The sequence below is a fragment of the Urocitellus parryii genome, unplaced genomic scaffold (genome assembly GCF_045843805.1).
Source record: "Urocitellus parryii isolate mUroPar1 unplaced genomic scaffold, mUroPar1.hap1 Scaffold_59, whole genome shotgun sequence".
Lineage (NCBI taxonomy): Eukaryota > Metazoa > Chordata > Mammalia > Rodentia > Sciuridae > Urocitellus > Urocitellus parryii.
The window spans coordinates 1,013,287-1,033,122 of record NW_027554094.1 but is presented as its reverse complement, the minus strand read 5'-3'; the positions used below and the strand labels follow the sequence as shown (position 1 = coordinate 1,033,122).

Below are 19,836 nucleotides of genomic sequence, written 5' to 3'. Positions count from 1 at the left end.
CACAGCTTGCAGGTTCAGTCTTTGATTCTAGGTGGGAGCCACTGGGGAGCCCGGCAGTTTGTGTTAGTTGGTGAGACTGCCCTACCCCTCTGAGCGTCTCTAGTACCCTCTACCCCCGCAGAGTGACTGTGTTGCCCTGTTGGTTTTAACTTGGGTGAGGGGAGCCCAGGCAGGGGGTTTTGTAAAGACCATCCACAGTGCTGCAATGACAGAAAATCCCTAAAATGTCCAGCTGTTCTCTGAGTGTCAGAAATGACCGGCTTCCTGTGTCCTGACACCCACCTTTATGCTCATGCCTGCTGGGGAGGTTCTCCCCAAGGAGTCCCTCTTTTCAGGAAGGGTTGCTGCCTCCCTAGAGGCTGGCACAGGGGGAGGAAGGCTCACAGACAGCTGCTTTGGTGGGACCAGGCAGCATGAGTCCAGGCTCATTGGCACAATGCCCAATGCACTGTCCCCTGCTCGGGGAGCTCAGAGGTGCACCAGAGGCCAATGCACTGTCCCTTTCTCAGAGAGTTCAGAGGTGCACCAGAAGGCCAACCTACTGTCCCTTGCTTGGGGAGCTCATGTTGGGGTGGAGGAGCCAAAACATACACCTGAACATGTCCAAGTGAAGTAGATCGGCGGAGGGAGAACTCAGCATGCAGCTCCTGTCAGCTTAGTGAGTGCTGGCGTGGGCCTGGGGGCCTCCTGCCCAACTCCAGGCATGTTCCACGAGTCCCATGTGTTCCTTTTGTCTTTGAGAAGAATTTGCTTTTTTTTTTTTTAAGTTTTATGATAGACCTGCACATGTACAGCCAAGTTAAAAATTTAGGAACTGGGTTGGGAGTGGTGATGCTGGCCTGTCATACCAGCTACATGGCTAAAGCTGGAGGCTGTCTTGAACCTAAGAGTTCAAGATCAGCCTGGGTAACAAATCAGGATCTGTTTGAAAAAAAAAAAAAAGACTATACGACAACAATAAAAACAATGAAAAAAGAACTATTTTATTAAATACTTGCAGATTTTTTTTTCTTTTTTGGGGGAGTTACTGGGGATTGAATTTAGGGGCACTTCACACTGAGCCACATCCCTAGTCCTATTTTGTATTTTATTAGAGACAGAGTCTCACTGAGTTGTTTAGCACCTCTCTAAATTGCTGAGGCTGGCTTTGAACTTGTGATCCTCCTGCCTCAGCGTCCCCAGCGCAGCTGGGGTTATAGGTGTGTGCCTGGCTCAGAATTTCTTTTTAAGCTAAGATTAATTGAGTACTGCCTGTGCACTAGGTACTATTTTAAGTGTTTTTATTTTTATTTTTTTGGCAGGGGGGGTGTTATATCTTTTTTTTTTTTGTAAGTTGCTTTTATCTGTTCTACTGATAAGAACTCGGGGGCCCAGCAAGGTCAGTGCTTTGCCCAGGTGACTCAGCTAGCATGTAGCCAGACTGGCTAGAATCATGAGAGTGTAACTCTAGCCCTTGGGCTCTGTAGGGTACTGCTCGGGACCTCTCATGACATGTACTCTCCCAGAGACTTTATATAGTAAAGCAGATCTAATTTCCTTTTAAATATTTTCTAGGCTCGTTTTGAGGGAAAGAAGCACTTTCCCAAGGCCTCTTTGAAGGCACCTAGGAACTTGGGAGGAGACAGTTATGTACTTGAAGCAAGCAAAAGTCTGGGCAGAAACAGGGTCACAAGATGTGGCTGCAGGCTCAGGAGTCCCTGGTGGTGCATGGCCCTTGGCTCAGGTCCACTGTGTCTGCTGCACTGGGGAGGTTTGGGGACTTCACCTCCTATCAGATCTGCACTGTCCAGCCTGAGTGTGACTGAAGAGAGGCCTTTGTCTCCTCCTAGCCCTCCCTGATCCTGAGGGAGGTAAGTCATCAGGCCTTCGCAGGAAGGTAGCTGGTCATTTCTGACACTCAGAGAACAGCTGGACATTTTAGGGTTTTTCACTTTTGGTTTCTGTCATGAGCCACTATTGTCAGAAGTCAAGAGTGGCAATAGGGCACCTGTGTGCTCCATCCCACCCCCACTGATGGCTTTACTTCCTCTTAAAGCACAGGACTTCAGGGTGGACTGTGGAAGAGTGGGAGAATTAATGCTAGAAGCCACAGTTTTGCTTCTTTTCAAAGCATGTGAAGGCGGGGACTCTTGGTCCAGGTCCTGCTCCTGCTGCTCTGCAGGGCAGGGAGTAGGGGTCCGGCAGATAGTAGGTGTCCGCTTCTCTCTGGGAGCAGGCTCAGGCATTCGTTCCCAGCACCCACTTGGTTTCTCCTTGGTGTATACCTGGATTAAGCTCCTCTGCTCTTGCAGCAGGGTCCTTAGAGCATCCTTCCAGGAACTGGGCTGGTAGCCCAGAAGGCTCTAGCTTGGCCCCTGGGAAATGTGTTGTTTTAGCACATGCCTCTTCCAGTAGGTTTCTAAGGTTCTGCTTGCATCTCATACAGAAGCCATGTTTTAGGATTGTGGCTCTTAAGAAGCCCTCCCCATCCCACCTGCTGGGGTCCAGGCTGACTGTGCAGGTAGCTGTGCCCAGGGCCAGGGTTGGGAGAAGGGATAGATTCTTCTTCTAGAATTCACCCAGTTCGGTTGGAGCTCGGGTGTTTTGTCAGGCCTTTTCTTTCTTTCTCTGTTTCTTTCAACTCTTTGTGATCAGAGTATTTCCAGAAGTTCCCAAGGTGGAGAAACTAACACCACAAATTCAGTGAGCAGGTACCCCTCCCTCACATCCTTTCATTTCATCTCCAGGAAACAGGAATGAATTTTCCTTTAGATTGGGCTTTGAAAACAGATCCACATGGCCAGTCAAATTCTCAAGTTTCTCAATCTACTTTCTGCAGCTATCAACTGAAATTAGAACCCAGGCATGGCTCTGATTAATTACTTTCCTCTCAAAAAAAAAACAAATAAAATTAACAAACAACTCTAAAAAATTTATGTGAGTCATCCATATGTACAGCCCTGTTCCAGGATCTGGAAATACCCCTGTGGTATGCTTTAGTACCACCAAACTTAGCAATGAATGGCACTGGCAAAGGCCATGAGAAGGGCCAGTCATTCAAAATGGGAGTGGCATGCAAGAAGGGAAACAGGGGTGAAGAAGTTGCAGTTAGGCTAAAGTCCTGTAAGAGCTTGCACTGGAGGTTTCTGAGATTCTGTTTTATATGTGTTTTTTTTTCTTTTTTTCCCCAACAAATAAGCAACTCAGAGTCAGGAAAGTGTGGAATGATGCTCATTGCCACCAAAGTACATTTGAGCTGCCAGGCAGCAGGGACTTTGCTAGTGGTCTTTCATGGCTCATTCTGGAGAGGTACGTTGGGGAAGAAAGCAGTGTTTTGGGGAAGGGAGGAGAAATATGTTTCTGAAGTTAAGAATTTAGAGAAGGTCCAACCTCCCTGACACTCTAGCCAAAGAAGGTCATCTTCATAGCAATAGCAGTCCCAAAAGAAGAAAATGACCCAAACTTCAGCAAACAAGTGAGGATGTGGACTAGACTTTAGGCAATTCTAAAGAGAAGGATGCAGCTGCCTGGAATGGATTTGTACCGAGGAGCTCCAGAGCCAGTTAGTGAGCTGCAGCCTTTGGCATTTGACTCATGCCAGTCATGCTCCTGTGATCATGATTAATTGAGAGGCTGAGGCAGGAGGATGACTTAAGCTGGAGAGTTTAAGACCAGCATGAGCAATGTAGTGAGACCCTTTCTCAAAAAAAAAAAAAATAAAACAAAATGCCTCCATAAGTAGAAGTAACCTTAACAGAAGGAAAAATGCTGCATCCTGATCAAAGAACAGATTTACCATGGACTTTTTCAAAAGCAAAAGAAACACTAAAACTATATGAAAATGGACAGATGTTTCAAATTCCAAGGAAAATGAATTTCAAACTCAGAATGTTTTCATCATTTAAGTAAAATAGTACATTAGATACAGGTTTAGTTGTGAATTTTCTTTGCTTTCTTTCTTCCTTTGTGTGTGTGTGTGTGTGTGTGTGTGTGTGTGTGTGAGAGAGAGAGAGAGAGAGAGAGAGAGAGAGAGAGAGAGAGAGAGAGAGAGAGATGATTGATTGATTCTGGGGATTGAATCAGGTTGTTTTACTTCTAAGCCACATCCCCCAGCCTTTTTTTATTTTATTTTTGAGACAGGGTCTCACTGAATTGCCCAGACTGACCTTGAATTGGCATTCCACCCGCCTCAGCCTCCTGAGTTGCTGGATTATAAGTATGCACCACTGCGCCCAGTTAGATGTGCATTTTCAAAAACTCCAACGCTCTTTTCATCTCTTTGCAAGGAAGCCTTAGGAGGATGTTCTCTACTAACATCAGAGAGTAAATGAGGAAAGAAGTGGATGCAATTTCTCTCATTTACATTAGGCCCAGCTGTTAAATGCTTTCTATGCATAGTTCAGCTATTAGTATGTTGAATAGTCTTGGGATAAGGCAGAAACAATAACACTATAGTAGGTTGTATTTATATCTAGATACATGGACCCAGATACTTATAAAGCAAAGAGGTTTATTGAGTTCACAGTTTTAGAACTTGAAAATTCAAGATGGGACAGCCCCATCAGTTTAACCTCTGGTGAGGGACTAATGGCAGATGGCATCACAGAAGAAGTGCATGTAAGAGGGAGAGAAAAAAAGAAAGAAAGCTGCAGGCCACCATTATGGGGAGGCACTGCGCTCATATTTTGTAACAACTCTTTCCTGAGAACTCACTCCAGGAGAACAGCATTCCCTTCAAGGCAGCACCACTTATGACTTAAGGGCCTCACACCAGGACTCACCTCCTTTTTTTTTTTTTTTTTAAAGAGAGAGTGAGAGAGGAGAGAGAGAGAGAGAGAGAGAGAGAGAGAGAGAGAGAGAGAGAGAGAGAGAATTTTTAATATTTATTTTTTAGTTCTCGGCAGACACAACATCTTTGTTGGTATGTGGTGCTGAGGATCGAACCCGGGCCGCACGCATGCCAGGTGAGCGCGCTACCGGTGAGCCACATCTCCAGCCCAGGACTCACCTCCTTTTTGTTGAGGGTATTGGAGGTTGAACTCAGGATCACTCTAGCACTAAGCTAAATCTCCAGCCCTTTATATTTTGAGAGAGTGTCTCACTAAGTTGCGAGGCTGGCCTCAAATTTGTGACCCTCCTGCCTCTGCCTCCAGAGTAGCTGGGATTAGAGGCATGTGATATTGCTCCCAGTTTAGGCCCCACCACTTAATATCACCACAGAGTACCAGGATTTCAGCACATAAGTTTGGGATAGACTGTATCCATAGCAAACACCTACCCACCATGGGAACTGCAAAATTTTGGCCTCTCTTATAGCCAGGACTTGTAGCCTGACCCAATTGATGAGATGTGTCTGTGTCACATTAAGGAAGTGAACAGGGCTGAGGAGGGTGATCTATCCTTGGCTCTGGAGTGGCAGCATTGACACACTGCAAGGCTGAGATCCTGGCACAGAAGTGCCAGGGGTACAAACTGGAATCCAGAGTCTGTATGAAATAGTAGCAGTTTTGCCATGCACAGTGGTGTCCACTCAGTGCACCCCAGTCGTATGTCTTTTCTTGTTGCGCTTTGTGTTTTTCCTGGACTTGGCAATTCTCTCAACTTTTTATTTACTTTGTCTTCATTTTGCTAATTATGAATTTTTCCTCATACTGTTTTATTTTGTGGGGGGAGGGTGTCGCTTAACCACATACCTACCATTTTTTTTTTGTATTTTATTTAGAGACTGGACTCCCTGAGTTACTTGGCATCTCACCGAAGCTGAGGCTGGCTTTGAACTCACCATCTTCCTACCAAAGCCTCCTGAGCCTCCAGGATTACAGGCTGGCACCACTTTTCCCAGGTCTTCCACATACTCTTCAACAGGATCATGATTTTTTTTATAATGCAGCAGATATTTCATCATCTTCAAACTCCTTCCCTGCTTAATGAGTGAAAGTCCACTTTTGTTTTTATTCTTCCAGTGTTGGGGATTGAACTCGGGGACACTGTACCACTGAGCTCCATCTTAGCACTTATTACTTCTGTAATTTTGAGACAGGATTTCCCCTGTATTGCTAAGGCTATCTTCAAACTTGTGATCCTCCTTCCTTAGCTTCCCCAGTAGCTGAGATTTCAGGTGTGTACCCTTGTGCCCAACTGTTACCACTTGATTCTTGATTGCAAATAAAGCTGCTATCTTGGGGCTGGGAAGTAGCTCAGCCTCCCATGCGTGAGACCACAAAACACAAGGCCTTGTGTTTAAGAATAGTAGTACATCTAGCCTAGACATATCCTTTAGGGGGGGCCCTGCACTATTTATTTCTCCTGACTTGTACTTGAGGTCAAGAAGTTGGTAAGGACAGCAGAAGTACAGCCTGCTGGGACATCTGCTCCTCTGCTTGTTGAAGTAGAGGATTCAGGTGTATTGGGCTTGTGGGGCAGAGTTCTTTCTTCCCCTGGTTAATCTCTCCCCTGTCTGTTTTTGCCTGGGGTTTTGCTGTCCTCTCCTGCTTCCATCCTGAACCCCCTTACTTCCACTTCTCTCACTGCAGCCAAAGCCATCTTTTTTGTAGAGGAACAAACAGGCCAAGTCTGACCCCTGCCTAAAATCCTCCCATGGGCTCCCGTTGCAGTTATAGCAAAGCCTGGAATCCTGGCTGTGGCACCAGGGCCCTGCAGGGTCACACGCTTGCTGTCATCTCCCCATTCCCAGACACCTGGCTTGGGGCCTTTGCACTCCCATCCTGCTGCCTGGAACCCTATGGTTACTCCCATGTCTTGGGTCTTTGTTAGCTTGTCTCTCATCAGGGCCTCACCTATTCAGTGTAACCTCCCCTGATGACCGTCTCCTGCCCACCCTTTCTCTTTTCCACATTCTAGGCATTTTCTTCTTTGAAATCATCTTGTTTATTCATTTCCTTCCTTTTAAAATTCATCTGTTTCTGTTAGACTACAACTTCTCTAGGAGAAGGGGTGGTGCCTGTGCAGCGCCTACTGGGAAACTAGAAGGTGCTCACAGAAATGCCTGCTGAAGAACTGGGCCAAGGAGGAGGCCTCCCCCATACCTATACTCCTGGGGTCTCCAGAAGGTTGTGGTGGTTGAAGGGTCTTTGTGCTTTTTCTGGTAGACAGAGCCAGATGGCAGTTTCTAGGACCTTCCTGGTGAATGTCTAGGAGTTCTGCTGGGAACTGGGCCCCAGGGCACAGCACCTTCTGACCCTGAAGTGCCCACTCACTTGTCCACAGAGGTTGGACAATGGGAAAAGTGTCAATTTCAGTTAATAAGGGCATCTATATATTGAACCCAGGTCAAGGAGCCGAGCCCAGACACTGCTGGCTCAGCATGGTGCAACAGGCTGGCCTTTGTGATCATCGGTCATGTACCTCACAAGTACCTCTGCAGGGTTTTCTCTTTCTCTTTGGTTGAGGAGGCTGTTGGTCTTGTATCCGCCCAGCTTGGGTTTGGGGTAGACACTTGGACTGTGTGCATTTCTGCCCTCTCGAGGTTTCTGTGACTGAGGTCCCTTTTCTCAGGTTAGTTGGGTTGTGAATTCTGGCTCTGGTATCCAGAAGGGAGATGATATCTTGTCATTGGGTTCAGTCTCATAGGCATGGTTCCTGTGCTTGAGCAGCTCATGGATACTCCATAGGCGACGTGTAGGGAACGTGGCACATATCGCCTGGGGTTCCCTCAGGGAGATGTTTGTCACACAAATGGGCAGGACACATCTTCACTTCTTTCTCAGTGCCTGTCCACTATGCCTGGAGGGACTCATGTTTCCCCTGGAAATCCATTGCCCAGAACATGTAACAGAAGGTCCCAAAGCCTGTCTTTACATCAGCAGAAGCTGGGCAGTGCTGCCTGGTCAGTTAGTCACATTTGAGATGGCCAGGGAAAAGCAGTAGAGTCTACCAGACTGGGAAGGTTCTGGCCCAGAGCCCTGGCAGAGGTGTAGGATAAAGAAAGGGAATCCCTCAGGTATCCTCGGCTCAGCCAGGCCACCAGCCAGTGGGGCTATCAGCCTAGAGGGGCAGTCAATGGTTGCAGCTTCAGCTGGCGGAAGGATCTTTAGTTGTGGGTATGTCCCTCCTTGCCCTCCCTCAGAAGGCAAAGAAGTATTCCTGCTCCTGGCAGTGAGGCCCGTGGGCCACAGTGTGTTCCTTAAGATGTTTGTGGAAATTACTTTGCTGCCTCTGCAGGGCCCAGGTCAGACCCCCACATGTTCCTTAGGCTTGGGTTAGGAAAGAACAGCCAACAGGGATACTCCATGACACTGGAAGGGATGACAGGGTTTCCTGAGATGGATACCCACAAGAATCTCTGCTGTCCTTCAGCTGCCTTTTTGGACCTAGTGGCCAAGAGGTGAGAGGAACTGAGTCTGTGCTGTGCTACTTCCCTGATGCTCTCTGAATGTCAGGCTTGGACAGAACAGTCAGCTTGGGAAGACAGAGGCCTGGGAGGGAGGGATTGCTAAAGTTTCATCCTGGAATGATGCCACCCTTGCTCCTGGGGTGCCCCTGGCCTTCTTTGACCCTTTGTCTAGGCCATATCACCTGCTCCCATGGGTCTCCATTTGTCACATGCTGGCCCCAGATTAAATCTCTGCAACCCCACAGATGGCTCCCATGGGTTCTGGACCGGGTCACTGGACCTCTGACAGGGGCACACCTTTCTTTACTGGTGTCAATCAGCAGTTCAGATTTTATCTGTCTGAGATGGACCACCTGTTGCCTCATCACCAGGGCTCTGTATCACCCTCTACTTCCCTGGGCATCCAATGACCACCAGCCCTGCAGACTCCCAGGCCCAAACCCTCGGCTATCCATGACTCCTCTCCACCTGAACCCTTTCCTCTTGGGAGCAGGTTGGATTCTGCTTGATATTCAGTGCTGGGTCAAAAAAACTCACTGATGCTCACCCACTGCCTCCTTGACTTGATTCTCATAAGTCCCTCCATAGCACTGCCAGTGGCTTTGTCTTGGATGAAAGTCACATCCCATCATTGATTTTCCAAAAAACCCTCCTAGGCCACCCATCTCACTAAAAGCAGAAACCCAGGTGCTGCCCTGTTCTCCAGGATGTGCAGGATTCCGACCCTCATGACCTTGAACCCCATCTCCACCACGTCTCCCCTCCACTCTCTGGCCCTCACTTCAGGTCCTCTCCATGGGGGTCTTTCCTAGCCTACTACATGGGGTGCCCCTTCCCATCAGCTACTCTCCATAACAGCGTCATGTGGCACTGTCCTCCCCTACATTTGGGCCATGTGTGGACACTCTGCTTCCCTGCCTATTTGCTTGTGGACCAGTGTCTCCCTGTGGAGTGTGAGCTCTGTCAGGGCCATCACCACCCTATTCCCAGCTCCTCCTGCAATGCCTAGTACTTAATCAAGCTTCATACTTACTAGTGGAATTAAGGAATGTATCCAAGACTGAGTGATACATAAAAAATTAAAAATCCAGTAATGCATGAATGCAAGTTATGAGATGAAACTATTAAAGATAGCCATGAGTTCTTGAGTTCATAAATCAGGCAATTGTTCCTGGACAGGCATACAGAATGTGGCTTACTTTGAAAAATGCCAGGGGGGCTGGCAGCAAGCTCAGCGATGTGGCCAGCAAGAAAGTTTTCTGGAGACTAGGGAGGGGTTGTGGCACACTTTTAGACTCTGCAGGAGCTTGGTACCTGAAACATTCTTCTATGATTTGTCCCTACAGGCCTCTCTCCAGCCACACATTGCCACTACCTTTCCCAGTTATCACTTTGAAACTGTTTCTAGCCACTTTGGGCAAAGTTTGGAATTCTGAGCTAACCAGATGCTCTAGATGGGGTCTTCCATCAGTGACAGAGGTCAGGTGGACTGCCTGTTTGCCTCTAGATGGCAGTACAGAGGACACAGGTTGACTCACAGAGACAGGGCACCTTCCAAGCAAAGGACTTTGTAGACACTAGAAACTTCCAAAAGGAAATGTGGCTGCACTCATGGAAAGATACAGCAAGTGGCAGAAAACCCAACTGAAACTTCTCTGGAGAGAAGAGAGGGTGAGACGGGAAAGGAAGAAGGGACAAGCTGCAGACATGGCCAGGTCCAGGGACTCAGTGACATCCTCGTGCCCATGCTTGTGTTCTCCATTTCCATTTGGAGTTCTGCTTTCCTATGTTGGTCTCTTCTCAGTTTCTGCCCCTAAGTGCAGTGGACAGTTCCTAGAAGCTTCATGTCAATAGTATATCTTTCCTGCTACTCCAGAAGGAAGTCTGGACATTGAAACCTAGTCAATGGACTTGATATTCACATGCCCTTCCTGGGATTATTGGAGCCAGGGAGGTGACATCCAGGGATGGGTTGGGCCTGAGTTCCATTCCTGTGTCCCATCTGACCCACAGTTGAGGGGAAACTCTGACTTCTGATTGGCTGGGCCTGTGTCTCATGCCATCTTAGTGGCTAGGAGTGAAGTCAGCCCATCTGAACCATGTGGACCAATGTATGAGGCACTTGTGAAAAGTCTCCAGATAGAAAACCAAAATGCTTTCAACACCCAGAAGCCCCTCAGGCCCTCAGGCTGGGGTAACTCTGCTGCCAAGATAGATGAGTGGTTCTCCCTTGTCATTCTCCATGTGGTTGAAATCATGAGCACCTGGTTTTGGTTCCAGGATCCTTTTGTTCACCCTTCTGTCTATGAGATTCATTTACATTGTGGCATTGTGTCTGCCTTTGCAGAATATTCATCTTGCCTGTGATATAACATTATACTTGGAAAGAATAACTGCAGTTTATTTCCCCACCCTACTGCTGATGTGAGTTTGTCAAGGCTGTCCCAAGCAGTGATGTCACAGTCACTCTCACGTGTCTCTGGGCCCATCTGTTGAGGAGTGGATGTGTTGGTGCAGGGCACAGGTGTGTTTACCTTTCACAGATTCTGCCAGAGAGTTTTCCAAGGTGGTCATATCAGTTTGCATTCTTGGAAAGTTCTGAAGTCCCTGAATTTGCTGACATCTGTGTGAGAGAGAGAGAGAGTAATGGGTCTGGGCTTTGTCCAGAGCAGAGGGTTGAGGCTTTTTGGCTGATGAACTCTGAGTCCTGGGAACAGAGAGAGGGAAGGAGATCTGGCTTTCTCCTGTCCTGTCTCCTGTTCACTCTCTATCCTGCACAAGCCTTCATGGGTCTTCCACTTTTTCACTTTCTGTGGAATTATTTCCCTGCCACCTAGCTGGGGAAGTATGGTTGAAGACTTCACTTCCAGGGTACTGAGGGCAGGAGAGCAGGAGTGCATTTTCTCAGAACCCAGGCCTTTTGTTCAGAGCTCCTGGTAGGTCTTCCCTTGTGTGCTCATCTTGGCCTCACCAGATTAGGTGACCCAGTATGTCCCACTGACTTCCCCACTTGGCCAAAGAACATATGGCATCATAGACAGATTCTCCAGGATTCCTGATAGTCCCCCAGGTTTTGAATAATAAAGGAATGCTTTGGCTTGGCCATTCTAAGAAAGAGGAACCTCAAATAGGATGTGGTTTCACAATCCAAGGAATCCTCTGCCAGCAGCAGTGCCCTAGAAGGACAAGGCAATGTGTGAATCACACTGCTCCAAGCCACTTCCACATCCCACCAGGGATGTCTGGCCCCAGCTGGCACTGCCACCAGAGAATATCACTCTTAAATTAAACATGTCTGTAGCTGGGCACCACTACACATGCTTGTCATCCCCACTACTCAGGAGGCTGAGGCAGGAGGATCGCAAGATTGCATTCAACCTGGGCTACATAGTGAAACACTCTCTCAAAACAAATGAAAACTGAATGTCCTTTCAAATACTTTCAAAAGTCATTTAAATACAGGAGCTGTGATGTTACAGTAGGTAGGGAAGTTGCATGGGATTGTTTTCCCTTTTTTTGTAGTGCTGGTGATAGAACCCAGGGTCTTGTGCATGCTAATTATCTCTAATACTGAGTGACCTCCTCCAAAAACATTGATGTATTTTATTGCATTAATAATAAAAAATTTTATTTACCAAAAAGAGATCATATACCAAGAGAAAAGATGACTCAGAGTAGGAAGAAAACATTTCCACTTCATTTAATCCACAAAGGAATAGAATGTAGAATATATAAATTCTATAAAGTAACAAGAATAAGATAAATAACCCCGCAGGGCACATGCCAAGGTTACAAGTAGGATTTCTGCAAAAGCTAAACATTTTGTGAATTATCAGCAAAAAGCAATTTAAGCAAAGTAAGCCAATTTCATACCCATCAGATTGGCAAAAATGAGTAAGTTTGACAATAGCAAATGCTGAGGGTAATTTGGAGATCAAGCATGAGCTCACGATGGGCAGCACCACGTTGAGAAAAACATGGGGTACTTGAGCAAGTGAATGATGGATTTATACCTATCATAGGTTTCACTATATGGAACTCTTGGTCACTTGAAATGTAGATAGTGCACAATTGAGGAATGAACTTCAAAACTTTCTGTTTGTTTGGGAGGCAGCTCAGTAGTAAAGCAATTGTTTCACATGCACAAGGCCCTGGGTGCCATCCTCAGAATTGCACCTCATCCCATGCCCAAAATAACCCACAGTTTATTTAATTTACATTAATTGAAATTTAGAAATTGATACCTGGTCTTTATCAGAAAAGCTTTATTTGTTTGGGACAACTTGGGTTGGTGAATATTTTTAACCTATAAATAGTGTGAAAATTGAGTAGACAAAATAATTCTTGTGGTATTTGTTTGGGTTGGGCTGGGGATAGAACCCAGGGCCTTGAACATGTTAGGTAAGTGCTCTGTGGTGGCCATGATAGCATCTCGCTGATACACAATTTCCAGAGGAAAATTATTTGGTCTATGGCTCTGGGCCCGCTGTGAGGGAGGCAGATGTGTCCACCAGGGTGAGAGGCAGCCAAGTGCAGATAGTTATCTGGGGCAGTAGGAGCAGCAGCTACCTGGGCAGTGGGGGCCCTGTGGGAGGAGAACACCATGTGCCCAGCTGGGAGCCCTCAGCCCTGAGCCTCACATTGCCTGAGGCCCCCATACACTACTCTCAAGGACTCTCTGCCTTTGCTTCCTTTACATGTCACGTGGCCACAGAGAAATAACAAAGCAGAATGCCCCTGGGGATTGACTGTCTCATGGAATTCTGGACCCAGGAGGAGAAGAATCAGAGTGTGGTGGTTGACTTCCTTCTGCCCACAGGGATCTACTTGAGCTTTCCTGTGTCCCGCAATGCCAACCTCAGCACAATCAAGCAGGTACTGCCTGGTCTCCTGTCAGCCCTGGGAGCTCAGAAAGACAGAGGAATTGTTCCTCACACTTGAGAACCTCAGATATAAATTTTGAAAAATATACAATATCAAGAACTTGTATAAAATGGGTGGTTAAACTCCACTTACTATCCAAATTCAGCTTACCCCAAGGCAATGTGTTCCCATCCCTAGTTACCAGAGGACCAGCTACTAGCCTCAGTTGCCCTTAAGCCTCCAGTGCTGAAATGGAACTTTGAAAGTTTGACTCACATTATGCTGTCTGTCACTTTAGTGACCACAGTCTGCTCCCAGACACATACGGGCCTTGCAGGAATTTGTCTTTAAAACTGTTGCCAACATAGTGCCCATTATCCTTGGAAAGGGTCCTCAGGTTCATTGAATAAATTTGAGGATGAATTACTGAGTCAAAGCAATGAACATCTGCTTTGGTAGAAGCTGTCCTGTGACTTTCAATGGGGTTGTGCCACTTACAAACTCGGGTTTAATGGGTCATGCCTTGGACTGCCCGAGGGCAAGAATTTATTTCACAATTTTAAAAGCTATTATTGAGAACAAGAAAAAAATGATAGAATCAATGGATCACACTTGAGGGATTTTTTTTAATATCCTGGAAATTTTCTCTCTGCCTTCCTTCCATTCTTCCTTAAATTTTTCTACTTCAAAAGTAGCTGTGTGTGTCCCCAAATGTTCTGGTGGCTGAGTCAGGAGGATTGTAAGTTCAAAGCCAGCCTCAACAACGTAGTGAGATTCGAAGCAATTAAATGAGAACCTGTCACTAAAGAAAATATGAAAAAGGGCTGAGGGTATGGCTCTGTAGTTCAGTGTCCCTGAGTTCAATAATAATATTGGTCCATAAAATTTTGGAAAATAAGAATGAGAAGGAAGAGACCTGCCTGTGATCCTGCCATAGAAGACAGCCACAGGCACTACCTTAGCCATTTCCTGTTTTCTAACCACATTCTAACTAAATTCTGATTATGAACTTTCATGACTTGTTTTTCTGAGTGACTACAGTAATATCTTGTTCATATTCTAGTTCCTGTAAACATCATTATATGGTTCACTTGATGTGCTTACAGAACTTCAAACAGTGTGCCTAAAGTTGGAACACTACAGTAGCAGACTTGTCCCTGGAGTCCCATCTCTCACTTCATTGTGGTTTTGGTTTCTTCATATTTTTATTGATATGAAACTTTGTGGGCTATGTGTTATGTGTCACAGTGGTTCAGCTCTGCCATGGCTCAAGGCCACCATCGCCTTGGTGGGGTGAAAGCAGCCCTAGATAATGTGTCTAAGGCAGGCGTGGCTGCTCAGTCCCCAATCTCCACACATCAAGTGCTTCAGAGAGCACAGGGACAGGAAGCTTGCTGAGTAGCTGGTTGGTCCCAAGGGCCAAAGGGTTCCTAGGAGGTGATGTTAGGGTCTCCCTTTGCCCTCTATGTGGCTCATGCAGAGTGGGATGCCCAGACTAGAGGCCTCTGACTGCCTTCCAGCAGCTGTCATGGCCAGCAAGGCTGACCATAACCATTCCTCCCAGATGCTATGGCACGAAGCCCAGAATGAGCCCCTCTTCCACATGCTCAGTGACCCCAAGGCCTACGTGTTCACCTGTGTCAACCAGACCGCAGAGCAGCAGGAGCTAGAGGATGAGCAGCAGCGGCTGTGTGATGTCCAGCCCTTCCTGCCCATGCTGTGCTTGGTGACCCACGAGGGTGACCGCATGGAGAAGGTAATCAACTCACAGATCAGCCTCCTCATCGGCAAAGGTAGGGTTCACAGATCAGCCCCCACCTTGGCAAGGTAGGGCACACCTGGGTGGCTGGTGCCACATGCACCTGCACTGAGCCTGCTCCTGCCCTACAGGCCTCCACGAGTTCGATTGCCTGCAAGACCCAGAAGTGAATGACTTCCGCACTAAGATGGGCCAGTTCAGCGAGGAGGCAGCTGCCCCCCGGCAGCAGCTGGGCTGGGAGGCCTGGCTGCAATACAGTTTTCCCCTTCAGCTGGAGCCCTCCACCAGGAGCTGGGGGGACAGCAACACCTCTCAAATCTCCAACCCAGACCTGCTGGTCAATGTCAAATTTGAGGGCAGCAGGGTGAGCCCATAGCCTATGTCCTAGGGAGGCTGCCCCAGCTGTGGCACATGGGCTGCTGTGCCCATGGGGACCTTCCACTGATAAGACACTCCAGTGTCCCAGGCCCCCAAATTCCCCTTCACTCACTGGCATCACATGGCATTTTCCAGGTATGCAGGCATCCCACCAGGTAAGCTCACCAAGGCTGAATTGGTCCCTTAATTCACTGGACAAGTATTTCCTGGGTGTCTGCTGTTACTTTCACCAGTGAATGACCCAGGCCCTGCCCTTGTAGGGCTCACACTTGGGGATACCCAATAAAGGCAGGCATGTGGCCTTGCCCCTTTTCCCCAGAAGCCTATGGGCCTGAGAGCAGCATGCCAACCCTCCCTCCTCCCCACGGGAGAGCTTCACCATCCAGGTGTCCACCAAGGATGTGCCCCTAGCGCTGATGGCCTGTGCCCTCCAGAAGAAGGCCAAGATGTACCAGAAGCTCACAATGGAGCAGCCTGAGGACTATGTGCTGCAGGTGAATAGGAGGCATGAGTACCTCTATGGCAGCTACCTGCACTGTCAATTCAAGGTGAGGCCTGCAAGGAGCCCTCTGCACTCTGGGATCCCTACCACTCTAGAAGGGGCCAGCACAGGAGTGAGAGAGCCAGACTGTGGGTCTCTCTTGGTTCCAGGGAATGGATATACCACCCATTGACAGTTCAATCTTACACTCTCATCTCAGTACATATGCAGCTGCCTGCACAGTGGACAGACCCCCCACCTGACCATGGTGCACTCCTCTTCCATCCTTGCCATGAGGGATGAGCAGAGAAAACTGACCCCTCAGGTCCAGAAACCACACACCAAACCGCCCCCCATTCCCATGAAGAAGGTGAGATGATGTCCTCCCTTTTCTTACCGTTTTTCTCTTCCTACCTCCTTTTGGCCAATCCTAGAGCCTCTTGGGCAGCACCAGGGCTAGGTGTTGATCCAGGGGACTTTGGATGGTGCAGTCCTTTTGGAGAGTCAGGGCCTTGAGCTGACACCCAGGGTAGGGTCCTGTCTGAGCTACTGCAATCCCAGATTGCCTACTTCTCTGCAGATCTCAGGGGGGCTGGAGCCCCTGGGCCCCTGTGTGGCAGATTAGTAAAGGTTGGTGTTGGCGACAGGTTTCTGAACCTTGCCATAAATTTGGGACCTTCTCCCCCTCTCCCCAGCCTTTCAGTAGCCAGGGGAATGAGCTGGGATTTAAGCCCCTCTCCTCTCCTCTCTAGCCTTCCTCTGTGTCCCTGTGGTCACTGGGACAGCCTTTCTGCATTGAGCTCATCCAGGGCAGCAGAATCAATGCTGATGAGCAGATGAAGGTAGGGGCTCGGGTACCAGGTGAGTGGACAGGTGTTTTTGTGTGTGTGTGTGTTTTTTTTTTTCACAAACAGGGTGTGCTGTAGCCTGGAGGGGCAGCAGAGAAAGAAGAGTGGGAGGGTGTCACACAAAAGTCACCTGGGCACATTACTCATTATCTCTGCCTGGATTGGCTGTGAACCACATCCAAACAATAAGAGGGGAGGGGAGCAGGCCAGCAGGCCAGGGAGGCCAATTAATGGAAACCTGGGCCAAGCAACTTGTGGGTATTTGACTTTGGTGGAGCTTGTGGAATCAGACACAGCCCATTGAAGTAGGAGGCCCAGTCAGAGATGTGTAAGGCACCATAGAAGCTGGCTGCAGCTGGGCTGAGGTGCTTCCAGGGGTTACCAACCCAGGGGTGCCCAGAGTCTGGGGGACACTGCACATGGTTCCCCTGGAAGCTGAGCCCCCATGGGCTTGGGGAACAGTGCCCTGTTGTCTCTTCAAAAAGCACTTTCATGGCTCCTCTGCACTTAGAACCACCTGCAGAGGTGGATTTATTGTCCCACTTCTGGGAGGTGATGCCTGTCTGGGTCCACAGAGCGTAGCATGTCTTGTCTGGGTCTCTTTTTTTTTGGCATTACTTTACAATCTGGGAAGGGGGTTGTGTCTGCAGGAGTCACGGAGGACTGGGTGGGAGCTGCTCTGGGGATGGGCTGGCAGGTTGGAACTGAAACAGGTACACTGGAGACTGGAGCCACATGGGGCTCAGAAGATGCTAAGCATGAAGGTAGCCAGAGCTGTTAGAAGCAGAAGGGACCCTGGAACTTCTGAACCCTGATGAGGAAACTGAGGTTCTGAGTTGACCCACAGAGTCAAGTGTACTGAGACTGGCTTGCCCCAGCGCATCCTGGGGTACCAATGCCGCAAGACACCTGTACCACTGAGCTGCCAGCCTACACACTGCTGGACCACTCTCAATGCAAGAAGAAGATTTGGACCCCTGTGTAAATGGGGACCTTCAAGGAGAGGATTGGAACTTTAGATGGGGTTGGGCCTTTACTCCCTCATCCATGCCCTGTACCCCTTCCCCAGCTGGTGGTGCAGGCTGGGCTCTTCCATGGCAATGAGATGCTGTGCAAGACGATGTCCAGCTTGGAGGTGAGCGTGTGCTCAGAGCCCATGTGGAAGCAGCATCTGGAGTTTGACATCCACATCTGTGACCTGCCGCGCATGGCCCGGCTCTGCTTTGCACTCTATGTGGTGATGGAGAAGGCCAAGAAGGTGCACTCTAGCAAGAAAAAACCCAAGAAGGAGGTGGGTTGGGCTGACTGGGAAAGGCCCAGGCCTCAGACACCCAGTGAAACCCCTTACTGGGGCCTCTTGCCATCCTGCTCCCACAGGCAGGCACCCTGAGAACAGGTTCCTGGGAGAGCCTGGGGACCCCAGTCTCTCTGCCTTCCCTAGTCTGGCTCCTTAGTCTGGCTTCCTGTGCTGCCTGAGTAACAGCTCATGAGTTGCCTGACATGAAATATCTAGCCCAGACCTGTGGTCCTTAGGGGTCCTGGAGGCAGCTCCCTTGGTGGAAGGACAGTGTTCTCAGGGGGACAGAAATGATGAGTGAGTGGCTGCCTGGGGAGAGTGTGGCTGGGCCCCAAGTCACTAGACCCAGGATGTGACTTGCCCCTTGTCCTGGGCCAGCTATGGGACTGGTGAGCTTACTCAAGTGCCTCTGGATGCTGGGTGTGAAGATGCAGGCAGCCAGGAAGGGATCTTTCTGGCTTAATTACTGAAACTCTGATAGGAAAGAGATAGCGGGTCCTTCCCCTCCTCCTGGGTCTAACTTGGAGACCTTCCATGCAGTCTGGATCTTCTCTCCTGCTTGGCCTGGAGACTGGTTCCATTCTGCATATGAACAAGAAGAGGCTCACTCTGATCTGTAGTATCCTTCTCCAGGACTGCCCAATCGCCTGGGTCAACCTCATGCTGTTTGACTACAAGGACCAGCTCAAGACTGGGGAGCTCTGCCTCTATATGTGGCCCTCTGTCCCAGGTGGACCCAGGCCCAGCAGGGAGAGGCTCTTGGAGGGTAAGGCATCCAGAACTGGTTCCCCTACAACTACATCTCTCCCTGCCTTCAGATGAGAAAGGAGACCTGCTGAACCCCATGGGTACCGTGCATAGCAATCCCAACACAGAGAGTGCTGTCACCCTGGTCATCTACCTGCCCGAGGTGGCCCCTCACCCTATGTACTACCCTGCCCTGGAGAAGGTCAGTGAGGTCCTTCTTGGAAGCTGAGCGCTAACCAGGAGCTTTCCTGGAGCTCCTCAGACGGGGTCCCTGGCCACCCCAGGCTTTGCCCATTTCTGGGGGCTAGGTTATCATGCTGATTTGAGGCGTTCCGGTAGCTATGTGGCCCACCAGGGGATGTTGGTGATGTCTGATGACATTTTGCTGTCACAGCCGATGGGAGAGGTACTACTGGCCTGAGGCAGGCTGAGCCTGGAGATGCTACTGAATGCCCTGCAGTATGCAGGAGGGCTCCCACCAGCAAGAGTGGTTGGCAGTAGTGCTGAGGTGTAGACGCCCTGCCTAGAGCCCTGCCAGTGCTGGCCCAGGCCTGGGGAGCTCACAGCAGGTACACTTGTTGCAGATTCTAGATCTGGGACGTCACGGGGAGCATGGGCCTACTACCAAGGAGGATGTGAGCTGGGGTGCTGGTGGGGCATGGAGCCAGGTGCTGGGCTGGAGGCCTCAGTCTGCCTGCGCCCCTTAGAAGCTGCAGCTGCAGGGAATCCTGGAGCAGCGGGGGTTGGGAGAGCTGTATGAGCATGAGAAGGACCTGGTGTGGAAGATGCGGCATGAAGTGCAGGAGCACTTCCCAGAGGCTCTGGCCCACCTGCTGCTCGTGACCAAGTGGAACAAGCACGAGGATGTGGCCCAGGTGGGTGGAGAGGGGCACCAGGGGCACAGCTGGAGTAGAGAGATAGCAGTGGGCCCCCCACCACCTGACTGCAAAGCGTCCTCCAGATGCTCTACCTGCTGTGCTCCTGGCCCGAGCTTCCTGTCCTGAATGCCCTGGAGCTGCTGGACTTCAGCTTCCCTGACTGCCACGTGGGCTCCTTTGCCATCAGGTCCTTGCAGAAACTGACGTGAGTCCCAGCTGGGCACTGAGGCCCACATGCTGCCAGTTCCTCACT

At 49.3% G+C, this 19,836-nt stretch overlaps 1 protein-coding gene across 17 annotated transcripts in view; it reads left to right on the top strand.

Annotated features, from left to right (window-relative positions):
- The window catches only part of LOC144252782 (phosphatidylinositol 4,5-bisphosphate 3-kinase catalytic subunit delta isoform-like), a 131,948-nt gene that overhangs the window by 107,669 nt on the left and 4,443 nt on the right, over window positions 1-19,836 (top strand). For 6 of the 17 annotated variants that reach the window (XR_013343059.1, XM_077794895.1, XM_077794888.1 and 3 more), the window contains 12 exons: window positions 5,702-5,821; window positions 13,152-13,207; window positions 14,760-14,988; window positions 15,086-15,318; window positions 15,719-15,880; window positions 16,034-16,183; window positions 16,566-16,655; window positions 17,731-17,952; window positions 18,592-18,688; window positions 18,777-18,907; window positions 19,413-19,580; window positions 19,667-19,788. Coding sequence is in view for 16 of the 17 variants with exons in the window: in XM_077794895.1 (XP_077651021.1) it covers window positions 5,702-5,821; window positions 13,152-13,207; window positions 14,760-14,988; window positions 15,086-15,318; window positions 15,719-15,880; window positions 16,034-16,183; window positions 16,566-16,655; window positions 17,731-17,952; window positions 18,592-18,688; window positions 18,777-18,907; window positions 19,413-19,580; window positions 19,667-19,788 (1,780 nt within the window). In the remaining variant the exon portion in view is untranslated. Of the gene's footprint in view, window positions 1-3,270; window positions 3,289-4,873; window positions 4,944-5,701; window positions 5,822-13,046; window positions 13,208-14,759; window positions 14,989-15,085; window positions 15,319-15,718; window positions 15,881-16,033; window positions 16,184-16,565; window positions 16,656-17,482; window positions 17,643-17,730; window positions 17,953-18,591; window positions 18,689-18,776; window positions 18,908-19,412; window positions 19,581-19,666; window positions 19,789-19,836 lie in introns of those variants that run through there. The other 11 variants (XM_077794892.1, XM_077794893.1, XM_077794894.1 and 8 more) reach the window with 8 other exon arrangements.